Source organism: Anopheles coluzzii, chromosome 2 (assembly GCF_943734685.1).
Source record: "Anopheles coluzzii chromosome 2, AcolN3, whole genome shotgun sequence".
In the NCBI taxonomy this organism is placed as follows: domain Eukaryota; kingdom Metazoa; phylum Arthropoda; class Insecta; order Diptera; family Culicidae; genus Anopheles; species Anopheles coluzzii.
Window position 1 is genome coordinate 56,984,196 of NC_064670.1, and position 27,618 is coordinate 57,011,813.

The 27,618-nt window shown below is 37.7% G+C and overlaps 1 protein-coding gene across 1 annotated transcript in view; it reads left to right on the forward strand.

Moving 5' to 3' along the window:
* Positions 1–800: 800 nt before the first annotated feature.
* Positions 801–27,618, forward strand: part of LOC120949975 (transcriptional activator cubitus interruptus) — a 38,486-nt gene continuing 11,668 nt past the window's right edge. Inside the window, exon 1 of the mRNA XM_040367647.2 lies at positions 801–2,355. Coding sequence (XP_040223581.2) covers positions 1,976–2,355 — 380 coding nt within the window. The 5' untranslated portion in view covers positions 801–1,975. The remainder of the gene's footprint in view (positions 2,356–27,618) is intronic.

Sequence of the window (27,618 nt, forward strand, 5' to 3'; positions counted from 1 at the left end):
GACCTGAATGTATAAACAGAAAACTCAAGCAGGCCGGTTCTTCGTTGGTATGAGTAAGCATGACATTAGGAGTACGCAAAACGAGGTGAAAATACGCTACAAATACGAGTTCATGGAACGACAACGCAACGCTGCTGGCAAACAAACAGCTTGATCACGATCATCATCGTCAGCAACATCATCATTGTCGTCGTCATTGAACGCGTCGTCGTCGTTTTCAGCAACGCTAGCTATAACGTCACCATCAACAGCAGCAGCAGTCAACGTTTGAGGACTTTATTTCTTCTGGGCGAGCCATTTCTTCCACCAGACGATTATCGGCAGTTCCGCTTTGGTAGCGTCTTTCGTATTCCATGTTGTTTTCGTTGTCTCCTGTCGCCCACTAACACTGCCACTGTCATCTTACTCTCGCATGATCACGATCGATACTCTCTTGAGCGAGAGAGGGTTCTTTCACTCTCACCGGGACATGTTTCTGCTCTACGCTTTCATTGCATTTCATTCACTCTTAACTGGAGTGTAGGTATGTTACATCTCATTCTCCCAGAGGACGAACAAGTTAATAGACACGTACACAATGGCAACCATAGGATGGTGCTTCCACTAACACCCACAGAGGCTTGTCTGAGAAACAACCGAACCGGTCGAGACAGGGTATAGCAACCTTGCATACGAAACATAGGCGAATCTTTTATTCATTTTCGTATTGCTTATCTGGTAACTGTTTGTGTTAGGTATTTTAGAATAGTTTCATATACAAATTTTTATTCGCATGACAAATGAGTTAGTATGTTAGATAGTGAGATTTTTTTTTTATCGCTGATTTACTTTATGCTAAATTACTTTATTATACAATCTCGGTCTCGGCGTCAAGTTTCTTATCCCTGCAGTACATGATCACTTCATTACCGAAAGCCAACTAGCGGCACCCGCAGCGACAACGCTCTCCTGCAGTGTTTTGAACTCTCGACTCTACATTTTGCGCCCACACGCACACACATCGATCGGGCCGTGAGCGCGACTACCAGATTGTATCGGAATGCTGGTGGTGATTGCTTGCCGCCTGCATGCCGACTTAGCACATTGCCAGTTTCACCGAGTCATACACAGTGCGAGCACGAGGCTTCGGGAGTGAACGGACGAATCTTAAATCAGCATCGATTGATCGGTCAATCGCGTGTTCTTCAACACAATTAATTGTCATTTGACAGTGCCATAGTTAGATAGTGTGTGGTGTGTGGAATTTCGTATCATGCGCAAATGATCGACGCATGGCGATAGTTTATCCGTACAATGCTTCCATTAGTTTTGTGTTTCTATCCAAAAACCGGTGTTGATTCTCGTCATAGTGTTGTGGAATTAGCATAAATTCAGTGAAAGAAAAGCGTACTAGTGCTTACTGTCACTGTACTCTCGAGCTGATGATAATCTATAAAAAAGTGTATTCAGTGTATCGCTACGTTTTAAGGTAACCGATAGCAGCGCAACGGAACGTAATTAACCACTTTTGTGATTAATTGTACGTACATACTCCTTACACATATTTCATCTCGAAATTATTTTGTGACGTTTCGCTAAACTACACCAGTTACAACAAAGAAAACCCAACAATGCATTATAAAGTGCAGAGTATGCTTCCAAATGTGTAAAAATCACCTGTGGTACTTCGTGGTGGTATATCCGTATGAATTATAAATTTGTGTATTTCGGCATGTTTTGGACGCACCATCTAGGGAGTGTTTGAGACGAAAGTGCCGCTAGATCGCTTGTTTAACAAACGTTTCCAAACTAGTGCGTGTAATTGTTCATTCTACATGGGGTCCATATTATCACAGTGGAAAAGAAAGAAAAAAAACCACCCCAAGTGATAGCGTGTCGTTTGAGCTCAATTAGAAAGATCGAGAAAAAAGTGAAACAAATCTGTTCTTGATACAAGCTGCCAGTACTGCATGTATAGCAATACAACCTATTCACAATGCCAGAGAAAGAAACTTTCCACGAGCATATGCAAGTGCATCCATTCCACCATCCAGGTCATTCTCTGGCAGCTCATCATGCGCACCATCACCCACAGGCAGGATTGGCAGCGCACGGGTTAAGCGCAGCAGCTGCCGCAGCAGCAGCAGCAGCAGCAGCAGCAGCGGCAGCGGCAACCAGCAACGGTGCAGGACCCGCCGGAAGTGGTGCGTACGGACCGCTGCAAATCCCGTCGGCATTTGTAGCATTCCACACTCAACTGCCTGCTGCAGCTGGGCTCGATCAGCGAGCTGCTCATGATGGTCGCTACCTATGGGATCCTACAGCATCTCCTTCTACCCCATCGTTTCATCACCCCCACCATACCGCACCTCATGGGTAAGCAAAGCTCTGAATAATTGGAATTAAAAAAAATAAAATTTTTTAATAAAACTATTTAGAGCTTCAAAAGCAATGTTTTTTAAAGCTTTACAAATATTAATACCCTAATTTTCAAGATTTACTACAAATATGATTGAAGTTCTAAATGATTGACATGTTTGATCATATGTTCGCATGGTTCGCCAGGCTTCACAATCACAATTACGAGCTCGAAAGCCGTTCAAATGCGTCGGACGGCGCATCGATGATAGTGAAATGGTGAAGATTACAATGAATCGTCGGAACAAAATCTTCGTCTGAGGGAAAGGGCGCAACAACACATGTAAACAAATATTCTTAACAACGCATCGATGAACGCGATCGCCAATGCGATGGGAGGGAACTTTATTTATAAATAAAATAGACAGTTTTGATGATGCACGATATGCAGTATTGTACCTAGCCTTGTGTGCATTTGTGCCGTTAGAATCGAGGGAAGGAATCTGAGGCATCTCGAAACTCAAACTGAATGAATCAACCTTCCGTGGAACATTAGAGCATGATCAGGCGGGGACAAGCATTGTATATATGTGCACACGGTGTTCTCGTTAGCGAAGATGTACCGTTTGTTAAAGAGGCGGCTTTTATTAGGTTCATTATTGTAACGCACAGGGAACTGAAGAGCAGATCCCAAGATTCAATAAACCTAAGATCCAGGATCATCGTCCATTAAATGCATTTTATTTGGTAAATGTTTAACCTGCAGCAATCTCAATCGAATTAGCAAAATGGATAAACTTATGTGTTGGATTAGTTATCTTTATATTCTGACCACTATTAAAGGATTGTGGGATAATGCGCACCACTGAAGGGAAATTTATTAATTTTTAATTAAATTCGCTAGCGATTGTTGATTTGATGAAATAATACGATTCTTTAAGGAACATTCAGCAATCTTTTAACGAACTTTTTCCAGAAAAAAACAAGAATAAATAATTTTCTAAACGAACCAATTTTAGAACGATTTTAGTCTGGCTGTGACAAAATGCACCTTTTTTTTGGGGTGAAATGCGGCATAGCAACGGGGGAAACGCATCTTAACAACGCATTCCAACATCGGGTAAAACCTACCAAAATAAATGCCAACTATAAAAAAAACTCATTCTAAATTGCACCGGAATAATTGGTGCATTTTGTCCCGATCTGCTTCATCTGGGAATGCATTATGCCCCAGTTTATAGTTGAAAACAGTTTTGATGAAAACAGGTGTAAATCTCCATACCTACCGGTAAACTTATGTACAATTCAAATCTCTAATTCTAGTTAATAAAACTATGTATTCCACGCATAAAAAACAACGAATTTGGAATCTTTATCTCTTAGCGAAACGGTAAGCAAAATTATATCAAAACGCACCTGAACCGATGAAGTTTTTGTTTTGTGAATATTTGGGTTTCTGTGCATGTACAGCTGTATTGCACTCAACGACAATATTTAAGTTCGTGCTTGACTGCTGATTACTTTTCCCGACCAAAACGCGCTTTTCATAGGAAATCAGGAAGGGTGCGTTTTGCCCTAGAGGTGCGTATTACCCCATGAACCTCTACTTTAATCGAATTAGAATGTCTACCAGGAATTTCGATAAAAAAGAAATAAAATACATGGCCTTATACTTGTGGAATCGTGATTGTGACATTATTATGTATGTGAAATGCAATTTAGTTTTAGCGTCACATCCAGACCTGTCAGTAAGGTGATTATTTTCCAAAACACTGTGAAATTGGATCATTCTCGCCGCCACGGAAATATGGCGTACAGACTTGGGTATTTTTGTCACGTCTACAAACGCAGGTAGTAGTTCTTGTTGCGTGTAGGGAACAAATATCATTCCTTTTCGCGTGAGCATAGAAAGCAGTCCCTTCATAACAGAAAAGGTGCTAAGAAGTTTCTGACCGTCCCTGTATCTGCCTGTTCGTTTTGTACTGACAAAACCCGAACCCTATTTCAGGGTCGGTTCATTCAAAAGCGTTCGTGACACTTGCTTACAGAAATGACGAGAAAACTTGGTGCAACTATCTTGTTTCCTGCTGCTTTTGGAGTAAAAGGATCCATTTTTTTTTACAAAAAAGAAGAAAATATTTCATACTCCCTGCAGTGTCGGGAGGCCAGCATTTTCTATAGTGTGCATTCTTCGCCTTTTCCAGATGTTTTTAAAATGTAGGATTATTTCCAACTATAACCTTGTGCTTCTCTGCATGATCCAAATAGCACGTTTTAAACATACATAGTATAGATACTCTCACGTAGACTGTTTTTTTTCTGACAACACAAGATCATGTCCTTGTAGTCCTATTTGAATTGGCTCTCGACTCATTGGCTCATCGACTTAATATTTTTTTATACGGCAGTCTTTTATGCTAGTCTTGCTCTATGATACAAAAATATTTATCTACAATCCATATGTACATGATCATATTTTACACAGATAGTAATTGATGTGCCGCAGCTTTCTGAGAAGGATCCTCATGCCTCATGGGTGTGTTGTTCTTCTTGTTACTTCAACACCAATGTTGTCATTTATTTAAGGCAGTTTTACGTATACATCGGCTTTAAGACCTTTGACATTTGACACCTCTTTTCGCGTCTTTCGAAATATGGCGATAAATGTCTATAACGAGAAAACGAAGACAAAAGAATATTTAACAAAATAACCTATTTCGTTAATTATGCACGGCGTAAGCGTTGAAAACTTGAAGAAGGATACTTTTACTAAATATGATAATGAAATTTGATGACATTTTCGCGAGTCAAAACGGTACTAAATAGTCTAATAATACAGCAGTTTTTTACTTTTAAATTACAATTTTTGAAAATTAAAAATGTAAAATAACTTCTAAATTGTTCTTGTATGTATCTATTTAAATCATTGCCACACAACCGCCATTAACATTGATTTGTGTCGGTGGACACACACAATCTTTCTTCAAACATATTTTGGGACAGTATCGGGTTAACGAAATTTAACACTCCTTGGGTCATACCGGAACTGAGCCATCACTCTCACCCATTTACACGCTACTGTTAGTATTCATCTTTGTCGCGTTTTCCTTTCCGGCTATGAAACGACGTCCAAGTAGCGGTATAAATGAAAAGAAAAAAAGTAAATGAAATAATAACAATTATAGAAGCGAGCTTGAGGTGCAACAGTATCGATTTTTGCCTTATACAATTTTAAGCTTGAGGGTGCAGAATTGTACGACCGTTTTAAATGTATATATATATATATATATATATATATATATATATATATATATATATATATATATATATATATATATATATATATATATATATATTGCTATCCCAAGTCGCAAACATAAATAAAAAGCCGTTGGCCGATATTGTGGAATGTTAACAAGATGTTTTAAAGAGTTTGTTAATATTGTAATTGTAATAGTTCTTAAATTATTATTGAACTATATGGTCTCCACTTATTAAAATGAAACGACACATGTCGGATTGAACCGAGTTTGGCAAGTTCAAAATTTTTCAGTCGATGGATCAGCTGTAGCGATACATTTCTACCAACACGTATGATCGTGCTGTACGCCGACGGATGTACATGTATAAAGAGTATTTATACTAAAAAAATGTGTGTAGGTGTGATATATATCCTAATGATAATAGAAATAGTCCTCCTTAAATTAACACATATTTGTCAATGAAATATTATATGATTTTGAGTGCACAAAACAGCTCGAATGCACAAAATGTTGACAGAGGCAAAGCATTGATCTTGCGATTCTCTAACCACTGTTTTCCCAGAATGTGATCGCGAAGATGTTCTTTATATGTATGATGTCTGCGACAAGAATCGATAGTTTCAATGGGACAAGTTCTTAAGTCAAAAGTTCTGCTAGCGCAGCGCTGCAGCAGTCGGCATTTCTGTTTTTCTCAGTATTGTTCCCATAAGGACACAAAAATGGCAGTAGAAAGAAAGGTGCAAGTGTTAAACTTAAAATACAAAAAAGGTGCATGTGTTATCCTTTTCTTTTACTTTTCTTTTCGGTTGCTACGTGTCTGCGTTTCAACAATGACACTATGTAGGCAATGCATTTCCTATGGTATCTTTTCCATAGAACTTGCGTTGATCCTTCCTGGAGACGTTTTGAAATCTGAACAGTGTTGCAGTGCAAATTTTGAAAGAACTGGCAGATCAACTGGAAAGCAATATTTCAGCGGACGAATTCTGATGGCATAGACACCACATGCCAGATACTTATGAGCTTGCTTTGGTTGCTTTTTCTGTTACCAACCAAGAGGTAAAAGCACAATATTAAATGTAGGAATAACACCTTAAAGTTGTGTTTGCGTCCTACACACTATGTCACAAAAACATATTTTCTTACGCATAAAGTGTTGCCGAAAAACACTGTTTTGAAAAATACTAAGCAGTAAAAACCCTTCTTAGAAGGTTCATGAGACATTAAATCGTCAAAAGAACTTGAAATAGGGCGTGTGTAATAAATAAGAATGAAAAACACTAGCATTTGATGTAAAGTGTTTTTGGTTTCTCATACTGTTGTTTTATTTATTCTTATAACTGCTACGTTTTATTCCGAACAAAATTTTTATATAAGCTTTCTACATAAAGATTTTTTTCTATGGATAGTGCACTAGCAAAAGAGAATAACAACTTGAATGCCTTCCGCGTTACGTTGTTCAATAGTTCATGATCACTAGCCTGGTCACCTAATACTATTGCCACAGGACTATTGCTAATCCATGCATAATAGATAATGTAATAATAATTATTATTACTAATCTTTCACATCGCTATAAAACGTCTTTTTAAGGTAAAGATTGGTAGTTCATAGTACAATGGTAGCTATCTATGCACATCATATCAAAGGCTGAATTCATCGATCTGGTGCATAAAAATTAATCACTCCCGGTTGACAGGTTCCGAATATGGTAGACAGTGAATAAAGTGTCCAATGATAAGACAGCTAGAATATTCCAGTGAATGATAAAAAATAAAAATCTAAAAAAAGAGTGACCATCATAGCGGCGATCGGTTAATTATCCATTCTTGTTGCAACATTTCAATTACTGCCATCAACACACCTGGACTGCATTTTTTATTCCACTATCTCGTTGCATACGAAACGGTTGAGATACAAGCTGCGTCTTTGTTGTCTGCTAAAGTTGTAGGAATCATCGCAAAAGCTTTGGTTGTATTCAGCCCAGTAGAACAAAATAAAACAGTGTTAAAAAATACCTGCCAGTCTACAAACTGAGTTGATCAACTAATTTAAGTTGCTTGTTTGGGTACAGTGAAATAGCGGCCATCCTGACATCGTCTTTTTTGTTTTGCGTTGGATAGAATAAGCTGATGCTGGGAAGTTGTGCTCTACCTAAGACGATTTCTTCTCGCCCAACTAAAAAGAGGCACTGTGATCTTTTAGCGCGTGGAAATCAAAAAGCCTAAAAAGAAACGATTGTGTCCGGCAAAAGAATGGACGAACGAACGTACGAAAGCGAGGATCGAAGAAAACAATCATGGCCGCCAATCCCTTCGACGAGAGTGGCAGCACGATGAAGATGACGGTTTGTAGTGCCTTTCGAATTGAATCCGCTTTTGCCGTGCTATGGTGCTCCATCTCAGCAAGAAATGGGAGCTTCTGAGCCTTTTGGACGACTATGCGACGGCTACGACGACGACAACCACTGCGAAGTAAGATGGAATGTTGGCCTCAAGGCTTCAATGCGCCTATCAAGCGCAGGCTTGAAAGATATCCGCTTCGTGAAAGGCAGGAAAGAGAAAAATAACGAGATGAAAATACGCCATGGACGATGACGACGTCTAAGACTAAGATGACAGTGCAAGGAAGTAAGGAGGAAGTACGGTATAGAGTAGATAGAAGAAATGATGACCGAAGGAGCAGTGCAAGACACATCCCAAAAAGGACCGGTACCGAATGGAGAACAGAATGAGATAGAATTGAAAAAGTGCTAACCAGTTGCCGAGATCTCATGAGATGATTGTGAAGCTTTTCTGTTTTTCTTGGAATACACAATTGCAGCCCTTTTTTGTGTTTGTCCACGAGGATGTGTGCGTTTGTGTGCATGCGTGAATTCTATCTCAAGTATTCTCCGAAGTGGAAAAAGCGTAGTCTTAAGAAGTACGATAAAATAAGCCTTCGCATTTACGAAGTCCAAACTAATAATAAACAGCCAGCATAAATGCTCCCACGTTTACCAACGCACAAAAAGGATTGAATGCAATAAGAACAACAACACAAAGTGAGTGCAACACTTTTTACGGCAAAATTACATTATACCACACATCAAATGTTGCATTAGCGTCGGGTCAGCAAGAATATGCATACAAATGTAAAACTCGAATAAACAATTGAATCGTGCCACTCTCTTTGTTTGGTATAGGTTTGATTCGGAAGCTACGAAAATTTCATTCGTTATCTGTTTTAAATACATTTGAATAAACTTGTGTATTTGTGTGTTTAAATATCATATTTATATTACAAAAACAATACCATAATACCATTTTCCAACCATTACAAAATCATCTGTAAAAGAATGGTATAAAAAGGTTAGTTAGAAAAATAAAAAAACCATAAGTTTAAAACAAAAATGCATAAGGACAAAAAGTCTATTTGAAACGGGTCGGAGATATATGAACGGGTCGCAAAACAATTTTACGATGTGTTACTTTCTAAATATTATTTGTACAAATAAGCCACACCATCCTTTGAGGGCAATGGAAGTACTCATAGACTGTCCTGTGAAATAAGCTGTCGCAATGAAAGCAAAAAAGAAGAAGTATTTGAACAGAAGAATGTGTATGAACCTACGAAGACGATGAGTGACGAAGAAGTTGTGTAGTGGATGCGCCTGTGCGTTCACATTTCACACATCGTACTGTTTGTTTATTGTTATCTTTTTGTGTGAGTTAATATTTGATTTCCAGTTGCCTTTCGACTGCCGATCTGGCTTCTGGTAGTAGTTTATGTTGTTACTACTGGAAATGTTGTATTCGTCTCTTTCAGCAGCATTTAGCAACGACGATTCGATGGTTTAGTTGAAATGAATAAAAAAAGCAAACCTCAATCACACGTTTCCAGCATTTTGTTTTGTTTGAACATGCTCATAAGGGTGTAAATTCGACAACGCATTTCATCGTCGCTTACATTATCCAGGGGTGCCCGAAAATTATGCACATGATTTTGACAGATTTCTCGTGTCCTTGGGAACAATTAGCATGAGAAAGAATATCGAATATCGTCGCGTGGTAATGTACTCTATACCATCGCAGGTGTATCTAGCGGCGAATAAGATTTACCTGTTAGCTAACGTCTCAGTTAGAAAGCTTTGTGGTGGCCATTCCACCACTTATTCACACTTCAACGCCCTCGACACTTTACTACTACTATCGATATTCAACATATTTTTATGGATGGATCAAATATCACCGGACCTGGTGCTGAACAAGTGGGAGTTTGCTGAGCATGCTTGTGTTTCTCTCGCATGCAATAATGTAACCACAATCGGTGGCAAACACCCTGATTGGCGGTATACCGCTGATGCTGCAGGAGATGAATGGGAAATAATTCGATTGAAATTGTATCTCCAGGCGGCTCAAAGTTCTTTCCATTCTATGGACGATTGGCACGCGAAGATTGAGATCGAAGCAAAATGAATGATAACAAGTCAATCACAGTCTGTCAGTTTGCGGGTGCCGAGTGATGCGTCAGGCACGATCTGTCGCTGCCGAAATAATGCAGTCATTCAAGGTGATTAACGCCGCTGTCCCCGCAGCCGCAATGAAACTGGGTTCGGGAGAACAGATGAAACATGGCCACAACAAAATTGTAGAATGAACTTATTACGTTATCCGATGGCAAATCAAGGCCGACACATGCGGAGGACTCAAGTGACCGTCGTTAAATTGTGTATGGAATTCAAGACGGAATTTTGAACGATCATTGAGTAATATAGATTTTTTTCTGAAGAAAAAAAAAGATACCTGACCTGAAATAGTTTGAATATTGTCAAATGAAACAAAAAAAAAATCTAATAACACTGTTTATCGCATTTAATGCATTTACAGTTTGTGGTTCACAATATAAAAAGCAAAAAATACATGCATTATAATAATTGTTCTTTGTTTGTTAATACCCAATATCGCATATTTTACAATACTTCAATAAGCTCGAATTTATTGACAAATTCAGCTCTACTAGACTTTAATGAAGACAAGTTTTTCAAGTTTTTTCATTGTTTCTATACTTACTATTAGGCGTATTCTATTCTTGTAATCGAGTCGTCTCGACGTCGAGTTGGTTTACCCTAAATGTTTATCCCTATTCATACATTTATGGGACGCACCCTTCAGGCAAGTCCATTCGAACAGGTCTACTCTATTCATTTTTTTGAATTAAGATGAAATGCACACCCTTCCAACCGACATAAAGTCGTACTTGCCACGAAGATTTTTCGTACCTGTACATTCCTCTTGCTTTATGATGTATTTCTCCAAAATGTGTTTCTGCATGTGTGCATGAAGATACAAGACATGTTAAGTTATATGCACAAAACGGAAAACTGAAGAACGAAAAGAGAGATGCCTTTGTCTTTGTGAGCCTCAAAAGTTTTACTGTTTTGAAATCTAGGAAAGAACAGGAAGATTTTATGAGTTCCGTTTTTAATTTTTGATTAATTTTTGTTTTTTTTTTTTGTAGGATAAACATCAAAAGATGTGGAATGGCCGTCGTTGCACGAATAAAAAAATAATATAATCGTATTTGTATTTTGCTTTGCATCATAAGTAAGATCAAGTTCCTTCTGAATAAAAAAGGAGATATCGTTTTACGGATTGCTCTAGAATCTGTCGTATTCAACAACCGACAAAAATAAACGTATGACACTCTAGAAAATGCTGTCAAAATTTCTCAAACACCTCCATAGTCTGCCATACAGCCTGTTCTAGAGGTGGGCATTTCGGTTCTTTTTTTGTTTCTTTTTCAAACAGTAATAACGGTAGAGTCTGTGAATCAGTACACTGTCCGAAAATTGGTAGAACTTCATATTTTAGCGGGTGGCTTGGTAGTGTGAACAGCAAACTAATATTTACAATCTATCATTTGACTCTAGAACGCATTGCGCAGCTTACAATCGATCGTTTCTTGTCTTGCATATACATTTGCGAATGTTGGATGTTTTTCCTGCTGATTTGTTCAAAATGTCCATGAGCATGCACTCATTTTTTATGTTAATTTATCGAACAGCCTGAGCCCAATAAATTAGGCAATACGGCCGAAGCCGTTCCTACTGAATAAAAAATAAATTTATCAAACGAACCGTATCATTCAATTCTTGTGAAGCGGTTCATTCATTTTTTTCAGATGAACTGAATGAACCGCATGGATCTGGTTCATTTGGTACACCTCTAGTATGTTTCCAAGATAGGCAGTGGTCTAATGTTGTTGCGCGCAACATTGTTGCTGAGCAAATATATGAACTTAACAGCTACCGCAACATTTTTGCCGACCGAATGCAAACCAATTTGACTCTTGTCCAGCAACATTTTATATTTACCTTGATCATGGTTATGGAGCGTATGAAATGATACAGCAGCTCAGTGCCATTTGAAATTTTTTAAATATAATCATTTATAGTTCAATTGTTGGTATAAATTTTATTATTTTAACGCTTTTTCAGCAAATGTATAATAAAAAAACTCGAAACTTTAAATTACCCTACTTTTTGACGTTATTCAATGTCAAATCTAAAAGCTTCCACCAACAGTCACAGTCCACCTCAGCGATATGTTTCCGAGCAACAATGCTGAGTGCAACAACATAAGACCAACTTTGAGTTCTCTATGTTTCTATCCTCCTTTCGTAACTGCCTCTCTTCTCGTCTCCCGTAAGTGTTCTTACGTATGTGTTTTATTTTATTTGTCTTTTCTTGTTCTTTCCAACTATATTTTCTTTGTTTTGTTTGTGTCCTATCAGATCAGTTGTGATCTTGTAATAAGATTTTTTTCTCTATACTTTTTATTTGTTTTTTATACACATTTTTAAAGCTTTTTATTTACTGGACCTTATTATTTTTAGATTAGGGTTAGCTTTAGGTTTAGAGTTAGTATCTAAGTAAAAGTAAGTAAATATTCAATTGTATAACCCTTGAGGCAAACAATTTTCATTTCATAAAAAAAAACTAACTTGATTGTTCGTGTGTGTCGAATATCACGTTTTTAGCCAAATACATTTGATTAATGGCACATTTTAATGATTTTTTATGCACAAAGCACTTTTATACATTTAATCATTTGTTTAATATGTTTCATACAGGAAAAAGTTATATTTCTGGGTTTTTAGCAAAACAGCAATTTGTTTTTAATTTTACAATTCCCGAAGAAATTGTACTGATTTGACACATGAATTGTGAAATTAAGAAGACCGCGTACCTCCGAATTAACAGATATCGAAAATCGTGAAAACTGTGTCGCCTACAACAGATTCTTGAATAGTCCTTAAGTATATCGCAATGCATTTTGCGTGCTAGTCAAATGTTTGATGAAGCAATGGAGTAGTTTTACCGTCTGAGATAAAGTAAGAACTGTGTTATTTCAACAGTTGTAAAAGTTAACCTTATTGAAGCAAAGTAAGAGATACAAATATATTTCTAAAATTCGAACGACTTGCTTACTAATCGATGCTAATAAATTGTTTCTATATAAACAATATTCAATTGATGTGGTTTGCCAGCGATTATCAGGTTCGTCGCTGAACAATGTAATCTTTGTTATTCTTCTTATTTGTATCTAAATTGTCTTTGAAGTTGAAGCAAAGCACCTTTACTCCGGGATTCATTTCGACGAATAAAGCTTCACGCAACAATCAACAAACTGCCGACATTCGTCAAGCTGAAAAAGCGCTAACGAAAAGAGACAGCAGGCAAGCAATATTTCACGATCCATCGAAAACACTAACCACCGACGTAAACAAACCGTATGTATGCATCTGCTCATAGGGAAGAAAATGTGATGGTTGAAAACGTGTCTTTTGGACATAAAAAAGCATCGATGAATGTTCCTCGTTCTGCAGACTTACATTGAAACTGTTGGACTGTACCGAGCTTATGTTTGCAGTTTTTGTTATCATCGGCAGAGGATCATCGTACGAAAACCCCCGTGGAGACATTGAATTTGTTTGCGCTGCGTTTTCGAGCATGTTGATCATGCCAAGTATGGATAGAAAACAAGTTATCGAATCAATTCAGTCAATTCAGTTTAGACGGTTAGAATGTGGAAAAGGAAATAAAAAATAACTTAATTACACATAACTGCAGGTTTTTTTAGGTCAAATTACTCTGCACATTTGAGACCGTTTTGACTCGTACTTTTATTCACTACACTATTGGTGAAAGCTCAGAAGATTGAGTAGGGATCGAATTACCGTTCCCCATGGAGAGCTCACATAGAATTTACCCTAGATGACAGTTATTGGATCAGACAAATCTTTTGAATTCTTGTGTTATAGTTCATTTTCCCGTTCGGTTTTATGAAATAAAATGTAAACGAGAAAATTGTGATCGGTATGATTGGCGAGCATGTGGTATTCGTTTATCTAAAGAAGAATGGTGACTGATGTTACAGTGCCAATCGTCCTAAGTTGTAGGAAGATCGAAACATAAGATAATTTATGCGATATTGTTGCCGCTTCACTGTAACAAAGGTATGTTTTTGTTATGTTTTTTCGAAAGGTGTCACGTGATTTGTTCTTTCGTATTTCGTTCATTTCGTATGGCTAATATTTTTTTTATTGGACTGTGCTGCTTCCATAGTGCAATTTTCAATTGGGCAATTAGTTATGAAAAAGTATAGAAAACAACGAATAAAACAACATTTTAAACACTAAACTAAAAACTTGTAGAACAAAGTTTAGGACATTAACAGTTGAAGGACCAACTAATCGTGGATGAGAATATCGAGAAGAAAACTAACATTTGTATGTTCACTTTTACAAAACCGCCATAAACAATAAATCTTCTTCTTCTTTTAAAGCATAACAACCGTTGTCTGTCACCACTAGTACCACTGTACCACTAGTTTGCTTGGTTTTCAGTGACTTATTGATTTACCCGTAGCAGAATGTACCCACAGCCAGTCCTAGGTATGGGGGCACAGTTCGTTTGGGGATTGAACCCATGTCGGGCATGTTGTTAAGTCGTACGAGTTGACGACTGTATCACGAAACCGGCCTTAACAAGAAGTCTACAGGCCAAAATAACCAAAGATAAAGCAGAGCTGTGATAACACTGGCGACAGCTGTCCCTCAAAGTACTAAAAGTTTTTAAATGTTTTCCATTATCCTATACTTTGATAAATCCTAGAACTAATTAGACAATCTCGATAGTAAAACCTCAAAGTTTGGCAATTGCATCCAACCTGGATTTTAAGTACGGCTAATAAATGAATCCCGCAGATTGCATTGACAAACCTATGCTTATGTACTGAAATACTAAAATTGGAATGTTTTAGGATTGGGATCGATATATGTGGTTGGCACTGCCTTGAGCCTAATTGAAACACGTCTCACGCCATATATGTCTAGGTCTTATTCTTACAGTTTTATTTAAAAATTCAGCGAAAGGAGCTTTAACAATCCACCGTTTGCTGTGCCTCCAAGATCCATCTTCCTAGTGCATCATATTTACAATGTTTTGTAAACCTACCTGAGCCATTGCAGGCATAAAGTCAATGTAGACATAGTAGCAGTACTCTAATAGAATGAAAAAGCAGTCAAATCGTTGGTTGCTTTCTGGCCACATTCCGAATGAAGATATTTTTGGTTGTAGAAGCTGTTAAGTTTTTTTTCTTGTGTTATTCCGAACCTTCCGTTTGGGGTTGCTAATCATACAAAATAAATTTTAGGAATAGGTAGCTTAGATGCGTGTTAGCTTTTCTTCTCCTACTCTACTATGTGACAGGAATGTGGGAAGATAATTCCTATCGCACTCGACGGAACCGGTCAACAGCGGCAAAGCTAAACCAAATGTTAACTGCCCATAGATAAAAAAACGTCCTCTAAACGGCGCAAAGCACAAAAGCGGAATGATGATTATTTTTGGATTCGGTAGAAGGCTTTTTGTGTGTTAGTCGGGGTTTTGGATGGGACTTACTTTTGTGTGCGTGATATCTTCTTGGCATTGGTTATGTGGAGTTATTGATGTCGAGCCTGGTATAGGAAACCGACGCTTTACTTTAGAAAAAGGTAAAAATGTATGTTAATCAGGATTTTTTGACACCAGACATACCAGGGAACCAGGGAACACATACAAATTGCTTAATTAAAATGTTGATTGTGAGCTTAAGTTTCCCAGTCGATGTTCGCCCATATGCGTCTCTGGTGCTTCTATGAAACTGTTTCCTGTAGTTGATTTAGTAATTCGTCTGTAGAAACAGGTAAAAGATAGCATTACTTTTCGAAAATAAAGTTACTTAAAAGGTGAAACTAATCACTGCTAAGCCGGTCTCGTAGTACAGTCGTCAACTTGTACGACTTAACAACATGCCCGTCATGGGTTCGATCCCCAAACCGACCGTGCCGCCATACGTAGGACTGACTATCCTGCTATGGGGGGAATCAATTAGTCACTGAAAGCCAAGCCCACAAGTGGGTACAGGCAGGCCTTTACCGACATCGGTTGTTGAGCCAAAGAAGAAGAAGAAGAAGAAGAATCACTGCATTATCCTACTCGATTCGGTGGTCTATTGGATAGATTTACCGAATGCTACAAATACGAACGGGCAGGATTCCTGTTTTAATCGTCCTTTCGTGGCTCTTCCAAAATCTAGTTTACGCATTCTACATTCAGAATAAGAAGTTTTCCATTTTTTCTTGAAGATTGGTCTATATATTGATTAGACACACAAACGTTGTTCTAACCAATCTGACAATCGTTGTCCAGGTTGAAAAGCTGATGATTTCATCAATTGCATATCATAATAAATAAAAGAGATGGAAGAACTAAGGATGGGGAATGATGGAAAACTAAAGATAATAGAAGTCAAGTGATACTATTGTTTGGTTTCTACCTCATAATAGCAAGAAATTGCTGGAGCAAGCAGAAACTTAATTTGAACGCAAATGTTTCACAAATACCTAATTATTTTTCGTTTATAAGCGACTAGTTGTAGTACTAGTAGTAAGCATCTCCCATGATACAGTAACATTTAATTTATGTTCTGTCTGTGCACAAAGCTTATTGCTATAACTATAACTTCCCCTATCTGCTTTCTGGAATTTGTAGTAATGGAATGTCTAAGGTACAGTTAAATCAGCTATTGACAATTAACAGAGCAATTTGCTATGAAATAAATATAATGAAATGGCTGAAAAACATAAGTTTGTTTGTACATGAATTGTAAAATAATTTTTTTCTGAATTTGAGTTGCAATTGAGCTTTTTAATCTATTGAAATCAATTAGATGGATTAAGGTCATTTGCAAAATACCACAGCCAAATCGGTTTGAAACATTCTACCAAGTGATTGAACATATTCAAACTATGATTAGATATTTTTTAAGCCTAGTAACCCTCTACAGGATGGTGTGACACAATATGTATGTAAGCTAAACAACAATAATATAAAGAAAAAGAAGAAGAAGAAGAAGAAGAAGAAGAAGACTTTGATTATATAAGTTGTTGTATTCAGTTAGGTCCTATCAAGAATATGAATTAGATTCTCTATTATAAAATTCTAGTGAAGGCTGATTAGCGTTTCTTGCCATCGGTAGCTTGGATTCATTACATTCATACAATGGCGACCGCTTTGGTTATGGAAAAAGCAACGCCGACTTAGTTTTGAGTGTTTTGAAAGGTAATTTCAGAATTCATTTTTTTTTTCATACATGGGCCTAATTTTTGGTTTACAGGGTTTCGACCGGTATGGTGTCAGGATCATTTAAAGCAGTGCTCTCCAACCTTTTTAGGATCGCGGGTATATTGGCTTTGAAAATACATTTGTCGCGGCCTACCTCAATTGAGCGCATAAATTTTATTGAATTAGTTACAAGGTTTTCAATCAAAAAGGTATTTAAAACTTATTCTAGACGTGCCTGTTGAAAATTAAATCTTGATTATGGGAAGAAATTGCATGATATGTATAGTAATTTTCTTTCAAAAATACACCTTTTTTGTGAACCACTTCTGTTAACACCACGGACCTAATTCTATCACCGATATGGGATTGGAATCAGGCCCAGCACCAGAATGAGTTCTGTAAAATTCCAATATGGTTCAACATGGGTTTGGAATTAGTCCCAGGAATGGTATTGTATGACCTTCTTTTAACGAATTCCTTGGAATTACAAATCACATGCGTTGTTTTTTTTTAAATAAGTTGCACGCATCCTTAGGCTATTAAAACACCAGAAATTATACCTGTTCTCACCTCCCTTTGAATATTTAACCAGTGGCTATGGATTGCGATCCATGATAATGGTCAACTACGACTGAATCGTTTTCAGCTACGTTTGGATTTTGCAGTAGCTACGCAAATTTCATTGCAGTGTTCCGTTTATTCGGTGACCGTTCGGTTTTCTATATGACAGACGATTTGTAAAGCAACAATTTCATGTTGTTCTATGTTTTAATTTTAATTCTATTGAAAACATGTGTTGAAAACCCATATTTAAACGATGAATAACATTAAATTTCTGCATTAAGCCACGGATTGGTATATGGTATATTAATAATTTTATCTCATGTCAAGGTGATCGTAGGTGATCAAGGGTCATGCGTTTGGATTCAAATAATTAAGACATTTAAAATGCTAAGCATTTAATTTTTAAACAAGGACGGATTTAACAGTACACAAACTAAGCGGTGGCGTGGAGAAGTAAAGAAAACTATTAAATTCTCTGCATTAGAATACCTCATAGAACTTCTTGCTCTTAACTTAAGAAATGCCTATAATCTTGTGGCCGCTGAGGGCTTCCTCTCGTGTTGATCCGCCACTACGTTTCGAACATATACCATATGTTAAACATGTTTTGTAACAAATGATGGAAATGATTTAATTGAATCTTGTGCACAGGTATGAAACAAAAAAAAGTCTTGGCCTAGTTTAAAATAGTAAATAATAAATAGGGAACGAATAATTTGGAATTTTTCTCCGATAATCGAAGCTTCAGTTTTCTTCATGTCCCGTGTTTCATCCTTATAGCTTTAACAATCTTACAATTAAAAACTAATGCACAAACCCCTAATGAAATAATGACAAAAAGTTTTTCCCATTTTGCAAACCGTTGCATTACACAAAAGATGGTGTGCAATATGCGTCATTATCGTTGTTTTATCTCATTTCCCCTGCCCCAAACAACGATTGAATCGAAACGGAGAACAAAAGCACAGCCCTAGTCTCGCTCGGGTAAATCACTGAAAGGGTTAATAAGTGTCGATTTAAATGTCTAGCACAACCATGGTTTACTTTTCTTCATTATATCATTTTTAATGTTGGATGTTGGAGTAAACATATCAAGTGTTTGATATCCTCATATTATACTCAAAGCCGGTCTCATGGTAAACTCGTCAACTCGTACGACTTAACAACATGCCCGTCATGGGTTTAAGCCCCAAATAGACCGTGCCGTCATACGTAGGACTGACTATTCTGCTATGGGGGGTTACCCAAAAGTCATTAAATGCCGCCAACCCCACAGGTGATACAGGCAGGCCTTGACCAACCACGGTTGTTGAGCCAAAAAGAAGAAGAGGAATTATACTCATGCAGCTGTATGCATATTGAATGTATGACATTGGTTCCGTAGGATGCTTGTTTTTGATGTTTGTTGTCATCGAAACTCATTCGTGTTAGAGTAAGAATATGCGTTTTGATTATCTTTGCTGTAACCAAATCCCTCGAATAGGGCGATTCGTATGATCGTCATTTCAGTATTGCCTCGATCCAGCGACGATGATTAATGTTTTAGTTTACGGCGAATGAATCCGCCCGAAGTGCTATTCGACTGATACAGAAAACAGGCTTACGTCTTTGCCGGTGACCAATAACTTGCCCCAACCGAAATGAGGACCACGAACCGTCTTTTTCCGCCAGCAGATCGACACGGACCATTACCTGTTATTTCTGCGTGTTAACGTAGCACAAATGAAGCGGAAAAAGTAAAAAGACCATCACAAGTTAACGCTTCCCTTGTACCTCGAACGTGGGTTTCATAGACGATTCTTTCCTCACTATTTCCGGTATGAGTCCCTGGCATGGATTAACATTCGTTGTGAAAAGCTAAAAAATCCAGGCGAATAGTATACTGTTTTCCCTTGACTTTCTACGCAGAACAGAGTTTTACAAGAATGGAATCAAATAACGGATTACAGAGATCACTCGATAAAATTCCTAATTCGACATATTCTGGTAATTTAAGTATTCTTTAGCAGTTTTCATTACCAGTTTTCGTAGGGCAGGGATTGTGAGCAAAATCCATTTTTTAGTATAATTGATTAATATATCTATTTTTTAGGAATTCATTTAACGATTTTTAAGACGTTGATTTTTATTTCGATTGGTGAAATATGTATTATCTAATTCCTTCTGGCTTAAATAGTAGCAAGTAGTGGAATATGAATTCGTTATTGGATAATGGTTATAACATATCTAATTTTCCTATGTTCTTTTCATCAACATCAACCCAATACATGGCATAGACTATACGGTTTAATTGCAAATAAGATTTGAAGACGATCATTCAACCGCTGTTTGAAAAAGCAAAATACCGCACTGTGGTACGTCTTCCACTGCTATCCAGCTGTAAGAAAGGAGTGAGCGATCAATAAATTATTAATTTGACATCTGTTATTCCAGCAATTCCAAGTGATCGATCAAGTTTATCGGGCTCGGCCGTCAAGCTCACCAACAATTCCCCGCTCCTACAGTTTCTTCTCGTGTATCTCTATTTCTTGACCCTTATGAGGAGCGTTGGTCAGGATTAAGAGCTTTTTCATCCAATCAATCTTCTCCGGTTTAACCAGCAGACCACATTGAAGATTACATCGTGGATCTGCGTTGCGACTTTAGGGAGGAGCGACGATCTACTTGATTGTTAAAATCACTCTTTTAGAAAACGTCCTGACCATGGGTATCCAGAAGTATTCAGTGATTGGTATGTGAGTAAGGGCGTGCACGCCTTTTTCAACTTGTGCTTAGCATCTTGTGCGATTTCTTTAGGTAACATTTGCTTAGCATGCTAGAGTCCCGCTCGATCGATTTGCCACGGCTGAAGATCATTAAATTCGAGAAAAATCTGCATCCCAATGATCGCTTCATCATTTGTTGACGTTAGAAATCGATGCGCTGATATCTACATGTAGAACGAAAAACATAAATATTGTGTTGAAACATGCCATCATGGATTTTAATTATATCAGGTATGAAGTTGATTTAAAAAGTTGTATTCCTATTATTTGAAATAATGTTTCCATTTATTTGAAATAATATAATATTTCCAATCGGAAGATATTATTATCGAATTCTCTTTGAAAATCATACTTCATATAAAAATACAGTTGAGGTCGTAAACGACATTATTAACATAATTTATTTAAATTGTTGTATCACAGTGTAGTAGCCGGCAAAACCATGAATTCATAAAACTTATGGTCTGATATGTTTTGTTAGAATCAAATCGAGTTCCTAAATTTCTTCCCAAAACACCAAGAAATCATTGAATATTTAAAGTTTGATTAAAGATTTTGGATTTTTTAACCTGCAGGGATTTTTTGATTTTTTTGAATATGACCGCAAGGTTTTTACGACATGCGATTTTTACTTCTCTTAGACTGTCTATTAAAAAAACGTGGTAAAGTCGTTTTATCATCCGACTTAACATCATGCCCATGCCCGTCATGAGTTCAAGCCCCGCATGGACCAATGATAGTCGCTTCCATTAGTGGTAAATGCAGGCCTAGACCGACAGCAATTATTGGGCCAAAGAAGAAGAAAGTTGGGCTGTCTATTGAAACCGGAAAGTATTAACGATTCAATAAGATTGAAATAGAAACACCACATTGCAGAATCAGCTGGATTGAATGGAACGTAACCAAGAATCAAAGAAACCTGAAGAAGAAAATCAAAAAAGTGTTCTTTGCTAGTACCATTCATACAAAATTCTACCAAAGAAGAACAGCAATTAATGACCAAAGATGCAAAAGAGGAAATGAAAGAGAATGATTTTTTTTTTTTTCAATTCCTGACAACTTATTCAAATTGATTAACTCGTATATGTAAATTAAATCTTTTCGAGAGTGCATTTTTTATGACAATACACATTGGTCATTGGACATTGGTTTTGGATACGCCTGGTAGTTTTTTTTTGTTCGTATTATACCATTGCTTACGGCACGTTTGATCTTTCCTTTCCTTTTTAATTTCTTTTTTTTTTAATAGAAAGTAAAGAGTCTTTGAATATGTTACATCAGTAAAAAGTTTATAATTTTACTTATTAACTATGATACATGTATGGTGTGCATCAATTACTCAGAAATAGATGTTTTAAATTACATTTATCATATAAAGTTGATATTTTTCAAATTTTCTGTGTTTACTTTTACTCCTGGTTTAATAATTTACCCCCTTTCCTCCTGTTACGGTTGTTGGGCCAAACACGCACGATAAAGTTACAGTAAATTATAAATTGACTTCTTTTGATATTTTGAAAGTGTATGATGAGAATGAAACAAGTTATCAGACAAATATGCATATATAGAACATTCGAAATTTACCCAAAATTACTAGTACGTAAAACATCGCCCACCATCGTTTTCCAGACATTTTCCATTTGGTCGCAATTGTTTAGTGTGTTATTTGTCAAACGAAAACAATCCATGTGAGCGAACGGTGCACGATGATAGTTGCAAAGGGCAGACAGAACCCTTCCGGCAGGATGGAGACATTTCAGCCTGGTGCTCATCCGGGAGCCGAATACGGAATTAAACAGAACTTCTAATTGGGCGGAAAAAGTAATGGGACGGCGCCGTAAAATGTGGTTGTTGTTGTGTTCGTCAGTTTGAAGGAGTTATTTTTGATTTCCGATCCATTTGACAGTGTATCCCACTGTACGTTTTCGAAAGGGGTAGTTTGTAGCTCACCATGGGAACTGAGAGATATCATCCATTGAAAAGACAGGACCAGTCTCATTGATCGCGAGAGCTCGATTAGCTGCCTCTCTTCTCCAAACTCGGCATCGAAAAGGTCGATAACACCGGAAACATACGTTTATCAGGTTTAAAGAAAAGATGCAAGATCGAGGCATTTGTGACGTTATACGTGGTTGGACTTTTTTTTAAATATTTCGATTCGCATCCAAAGCAGAATGTTCCCAATCACAAAGTTGTATCAGTATACGATATTTGAGAGAACTAATATCGAGTTATCACACACGGAAATGTTACAAGGAATTTTAAGATTTTAACGTAAACGTAAAAAAACAACTTATTTAAGTGAGAACTCATGCTTCCAGCATCTAATGTAGGACCATGGACGAATTATCAATTTGTCGTCTTTGAAATTTGCAGAAGCTCATAAGCAATAGCGGTATAGCTGTAATGAATACGCACTGAACCGTTTAATAGCGTTCTATCAGAAATGCAATTCGCTGGAAGGATGTGTTGAAGTTTTTATGTATGTAACAGTGTCTGAGCATGTATCATGAAATGTGCAGCTCCGGCTGGAACGGGGAACGACTAAACGAAACTGATCATATAAATCGCAATAATAATAAATCAAATTCGCTGGAAGGATGTGTTGAAGTTTTTATGTATGTAACAGTGTCTGAGCATGTATCATGAAATGTGCAGCTCCGGCTGGAACGGGGAACGACTAAACGAAACTGATCATATAAATCGCAATAATAATAAATCAGATAATTTCTGTTTTGGTCACATTACCACGACACTCCAGTCAACTTGTAGCGGGATCGAGTTGAACCGAGTCTGTGGCAGATCTTGCCGCGAATGAGTACGGTAGTTTGCATTTTCTTCGTCTTCTCGCAAAGCAGCAAAGGCCCAGAGGAACTTTTGCAATAAATTGAACTGCACATGGTGTTTAGTACGGTGAGGTAAAGATGGGCGACATAGATGGAAAGGGGAACGGCAGTGCATACGCGAGCGTATCGGAGCAGATTGAAAAGACTGGTCTGCCGTATGATTCCGGGCGTGAGGCCTTGGTGCGGAAGTGTGTCGTAGGCTTTTGCTGTTGTCTGCTGCCTTGATATCATACACACTAGAAGGGCAAGAGTGTGCGGCAGCGCGAATGAAAGACAGAGTGAATTGATGTGCTCTTTATTTGCTTTCATTATTTGCATCAATTCGTGCTACGTTCGTTGGTCGGCAATCTGCTATGTAACATCAACATTACAATCAGACGTCGGTTTGGATGGAATATATACCACTGCAATACCATATCGAATCGAAGCTCGTATCATGGTCTATGTATATCCGTCGTAGTTTCTAAATCAAAGGAACAAATGGATGAAATGAACGCCGTGCTGGATTATAAGATCTGCCACTTGTGATAATACTCAACCGCGGTCTTCGCCACCACGTGCCAACGAATCTGGCCACAGACCATCAATCTCACTATCTACCCTAATGTTGTTCGTAATACAATTTCAAGCAAAAAAAAAATAAAACGTTCTTTACGTTGTGTTTATTAAACCCTTCGACGCTTCCGAGGAAAGAAAACCCAACACTGGTTAAAAACATGTATGCTCGAGTTCAGCGCATATTAAAAGCGCACCCAAAGCAATTGTAATTAATCAATTATTAGACGAAAACCGCCAGCAGTAACATGAATAGTGTGTCATGCTCACTGGAGTCAAAACGACAAAAGCTAGTAAAAAATAAGCTTCCTTCGTTATAGCATGTCTACCTTTCACAGTTGTAGCTTAGTTGAGCTTACAGAAAAACACGTTACAAGAGTTTCATTTAGGGTGGATGGAATATTTGGAGTTGATTTAAATGTTACACACTTTACGTAAGAATAACCTGTATTATGAACTTGCTGTCATTGAAGTAACTTTTTTTTATTTATCTTACTGCATCTATTTTACACTTATCAAACTCAGCCAAGTGATCTCACATTATTGTTGCTGTCGTAGGCATACAAAAAACAAACGAGTGAATTGCTAGACGACAAATGAAATTTAATCTATCCGTTATGTTGGATCTTTGAAACTCTATCAGCACGCGGGTAGGAAGCATGTATCACACGTTTTTCATACAAAAGGCGGTAAGAAAAACGTCCACGACGGTGGTTAACCGCAAATGAGTCAGTACCGTAGGGAGCAAAAGACTAACTAGCGCCAAATCAAGACACCCATTTCAACACCTCGTTTGAACCACTCTATCATAAATAGGATGTGTCGATGGTAGCGATGATAGCTTGCCATCCTGTATTCAGACACAAGATACACAGTAAAAAACCAATCATATTGGCGAACCGTAAACCACTATTGTTTCCGAGCATTCTACAACGAACGGAATTATGAAATTGAATAATCGACGATGGGAAAAATCGGAACCTGATTTTTGTAGACCAGATGGACGGCGATGATTGTGTGTCTGCCGGTCTCGTGGTATAGTCGTCAACTTGTACGACTTAACAACATGCTCGTCATGGTTTCAAGACCCGATGCCCGCATATGTAGGGCTGACTATCCTGCTATGGGTAATCAATAAGTTACTGAAAGGCAACCCCACTAGTGGTATACACAGGCCTACACCGACAATGGTTGTTGTGCCAAAGATTCTTCCTTCTTTGTGTAACCAAACTGAGCTCAAGAAGATATGTGTTACAAATTGACTCTTTTTTCCACACGATGTAGTGGCTTTTGCGGCTACGGTTACAACCAAAGGTGCATTTAAACGAAAGAAAGCGCATGATCTGAAAAAAAAGAATCAAATTACCTACTTGAAAGCAGTTTTTTATAGCATTACAGCTTAAATATGAGCGATCAGTGAGATAATTGGTCAGAGCATATTAGATTCGATGATGCGCAGATGGTAATCGTTGGCCCATGATTGCTTAATTTCTTCCATTACCGTATGATACCTATTTAACTATAATTTAATATTAACAGTGTGACCTCAGGAACAGAGACGTTAGATGGTTGTGACGTTTTACCCTGCACTATGTCTAGAGTGTTTGCTTGTTCATAGTCATATATGCGCAGCACAAAAAAAATAAAAGGTAAACGCTGGTAACATATGTAGATATGATTCGTTGCACCAACTCATTAGATCATTTGTATTATATGAATGTTTCCTCCTAGCGTACACTATTTCAATCAATGGGATATAGACGACCGCAACACAATTTAAAAAAAATCTCTCATCCTAAAAAGACACTCGATAGCCGTCAACGATGTTGTCGTCATGTGCGGATGTTGTTGCACCGTGAATGTTTTTTTTTTTCTTACCACACATCATCACCCTGTTTGATCACGTTGGCCAACATAAAGTACAGGCTAGAACACACACACACACACGCACGCACACACAAACACACACAAACATCATGCCCAGTGTAAAAAGGCAAGACAGCAGCGACAAGCAAACGCACTCTCCAGACAATTTATTATGCGCGTGGTATGGAATGCGCGCACAGGCATGATTTCGATACAGAGTTTGTAGGTTGAAATGTCGCTGAAGGTTTTTCTGCGCCCTTTTCGCACATGAGTCCTGCAGACTGAGGACGTCTCTGATTAACCACCATCGCAACTCCCCACACACAAAGAGGTCCAATGTCGTTTGGAGGTGTAATTTATGTTCTGTTGGTAGTTTCGCGTAGTCTTGGCAAGAGTGACATATTCAACAAGAACAACGAACAAGCGTATTTAAACAACTTCACAAATGGCCTTGTGTGCCCTTCGATTAGATCAGCCGGAGGAAATGGGAGTACGTAGTACAATTGTCGTGTTGCCAAATACGATGGTCATTGTCTGACGATCGTTTGTTTCACTAATTATTGTTCTTCTGTTTGTGTATCTACCGTTTATCGTCGGTTGTACTACTATGTACCCTGTAATTTAGACGATTACCCAAATAAATCAACTACGTGACTCTTCGCAGTACAGTCGATTACACTCGTAACGGTTATTTGTTTTTTAGCTGTGCCCCGTCCTTTCACTCTTGATGATTCTCTTAAAAATCTTCTGTTTAAAAAAACGGTACTCTTGCAGTATCTGTGTCACTAACAGAAGCCAGCCATAAAGGGCCAAGTAAGTGATTTGCTAGAAGATGGTAATTTTACGAAGCTCATATTTTTGTACAGTTTTTATGCATTGATTATACCAAAGCCTAAAAGTTCGAACCTTTCGTTTCGTAAATGTGTTATTTGTTTGTTAAGATCATATATTATGCGTCCTTTTTGCTTTACATGAAGTATGCTTACTCCTTTTACTTAGCATTTCAAAATCGAAAAACATAAATATTGATCACTTGGGTGGTCCAGTGGTACAGTCATTAACTCGTACGACTTAACAACATACTTACAAAGGGTTCAAGCCTCGTAGGACGCTACGCCACGTAGAAGATTGATCTACTAATTAAATTTATTAAACAACTAGGCTATATTGACCACAGTGTTGTTTACATTCAGTTTGCAGGAGCAGTGGATGAATATATAGTAGATGAAGTAGAGTAGATGAATAAATATATCATTAAATTTTGATAAAGCAAACAGAATTGGCATACAATCGAAGGGTGATGTGATTATTTGATGTTAAATTTTCGTGTTTTAGTCTTGTCAGTTGACCGGTTCGTGAAGACGGTATGATTGCCAATAAATATGTTTTTAACAGCGCATCAAGCAAGCGATCGTATGCAATCTTGCCTTGAAAAAGCATATTCTCTTCATTATCTCAATTCCTCTCTCAATTCAACGTGTTGTGTTTCGTTCGGGTTCGAATACGTCAGTGCCCATCCAACGAGTCCATGGTCGTATTCGTTCGGTAGCTATTGAGATAAAAACAACGGCAACTTCAGTAGCTGTTGTATTGAAGCGGAGAGAAAATTAAGCGATCGCACAACTGAAAGTGATCGATTCGCTCAGGTGAGATTCATAGCACATTCGATTGATCTCGTTCAAATCATTCCACTTTGGTTGCTCTCGCCTATGTGTTCGTGATTTGAGAGCGCTCTGTGAAAATGTACTTTTATGTAGTGAGATTTCTAACTT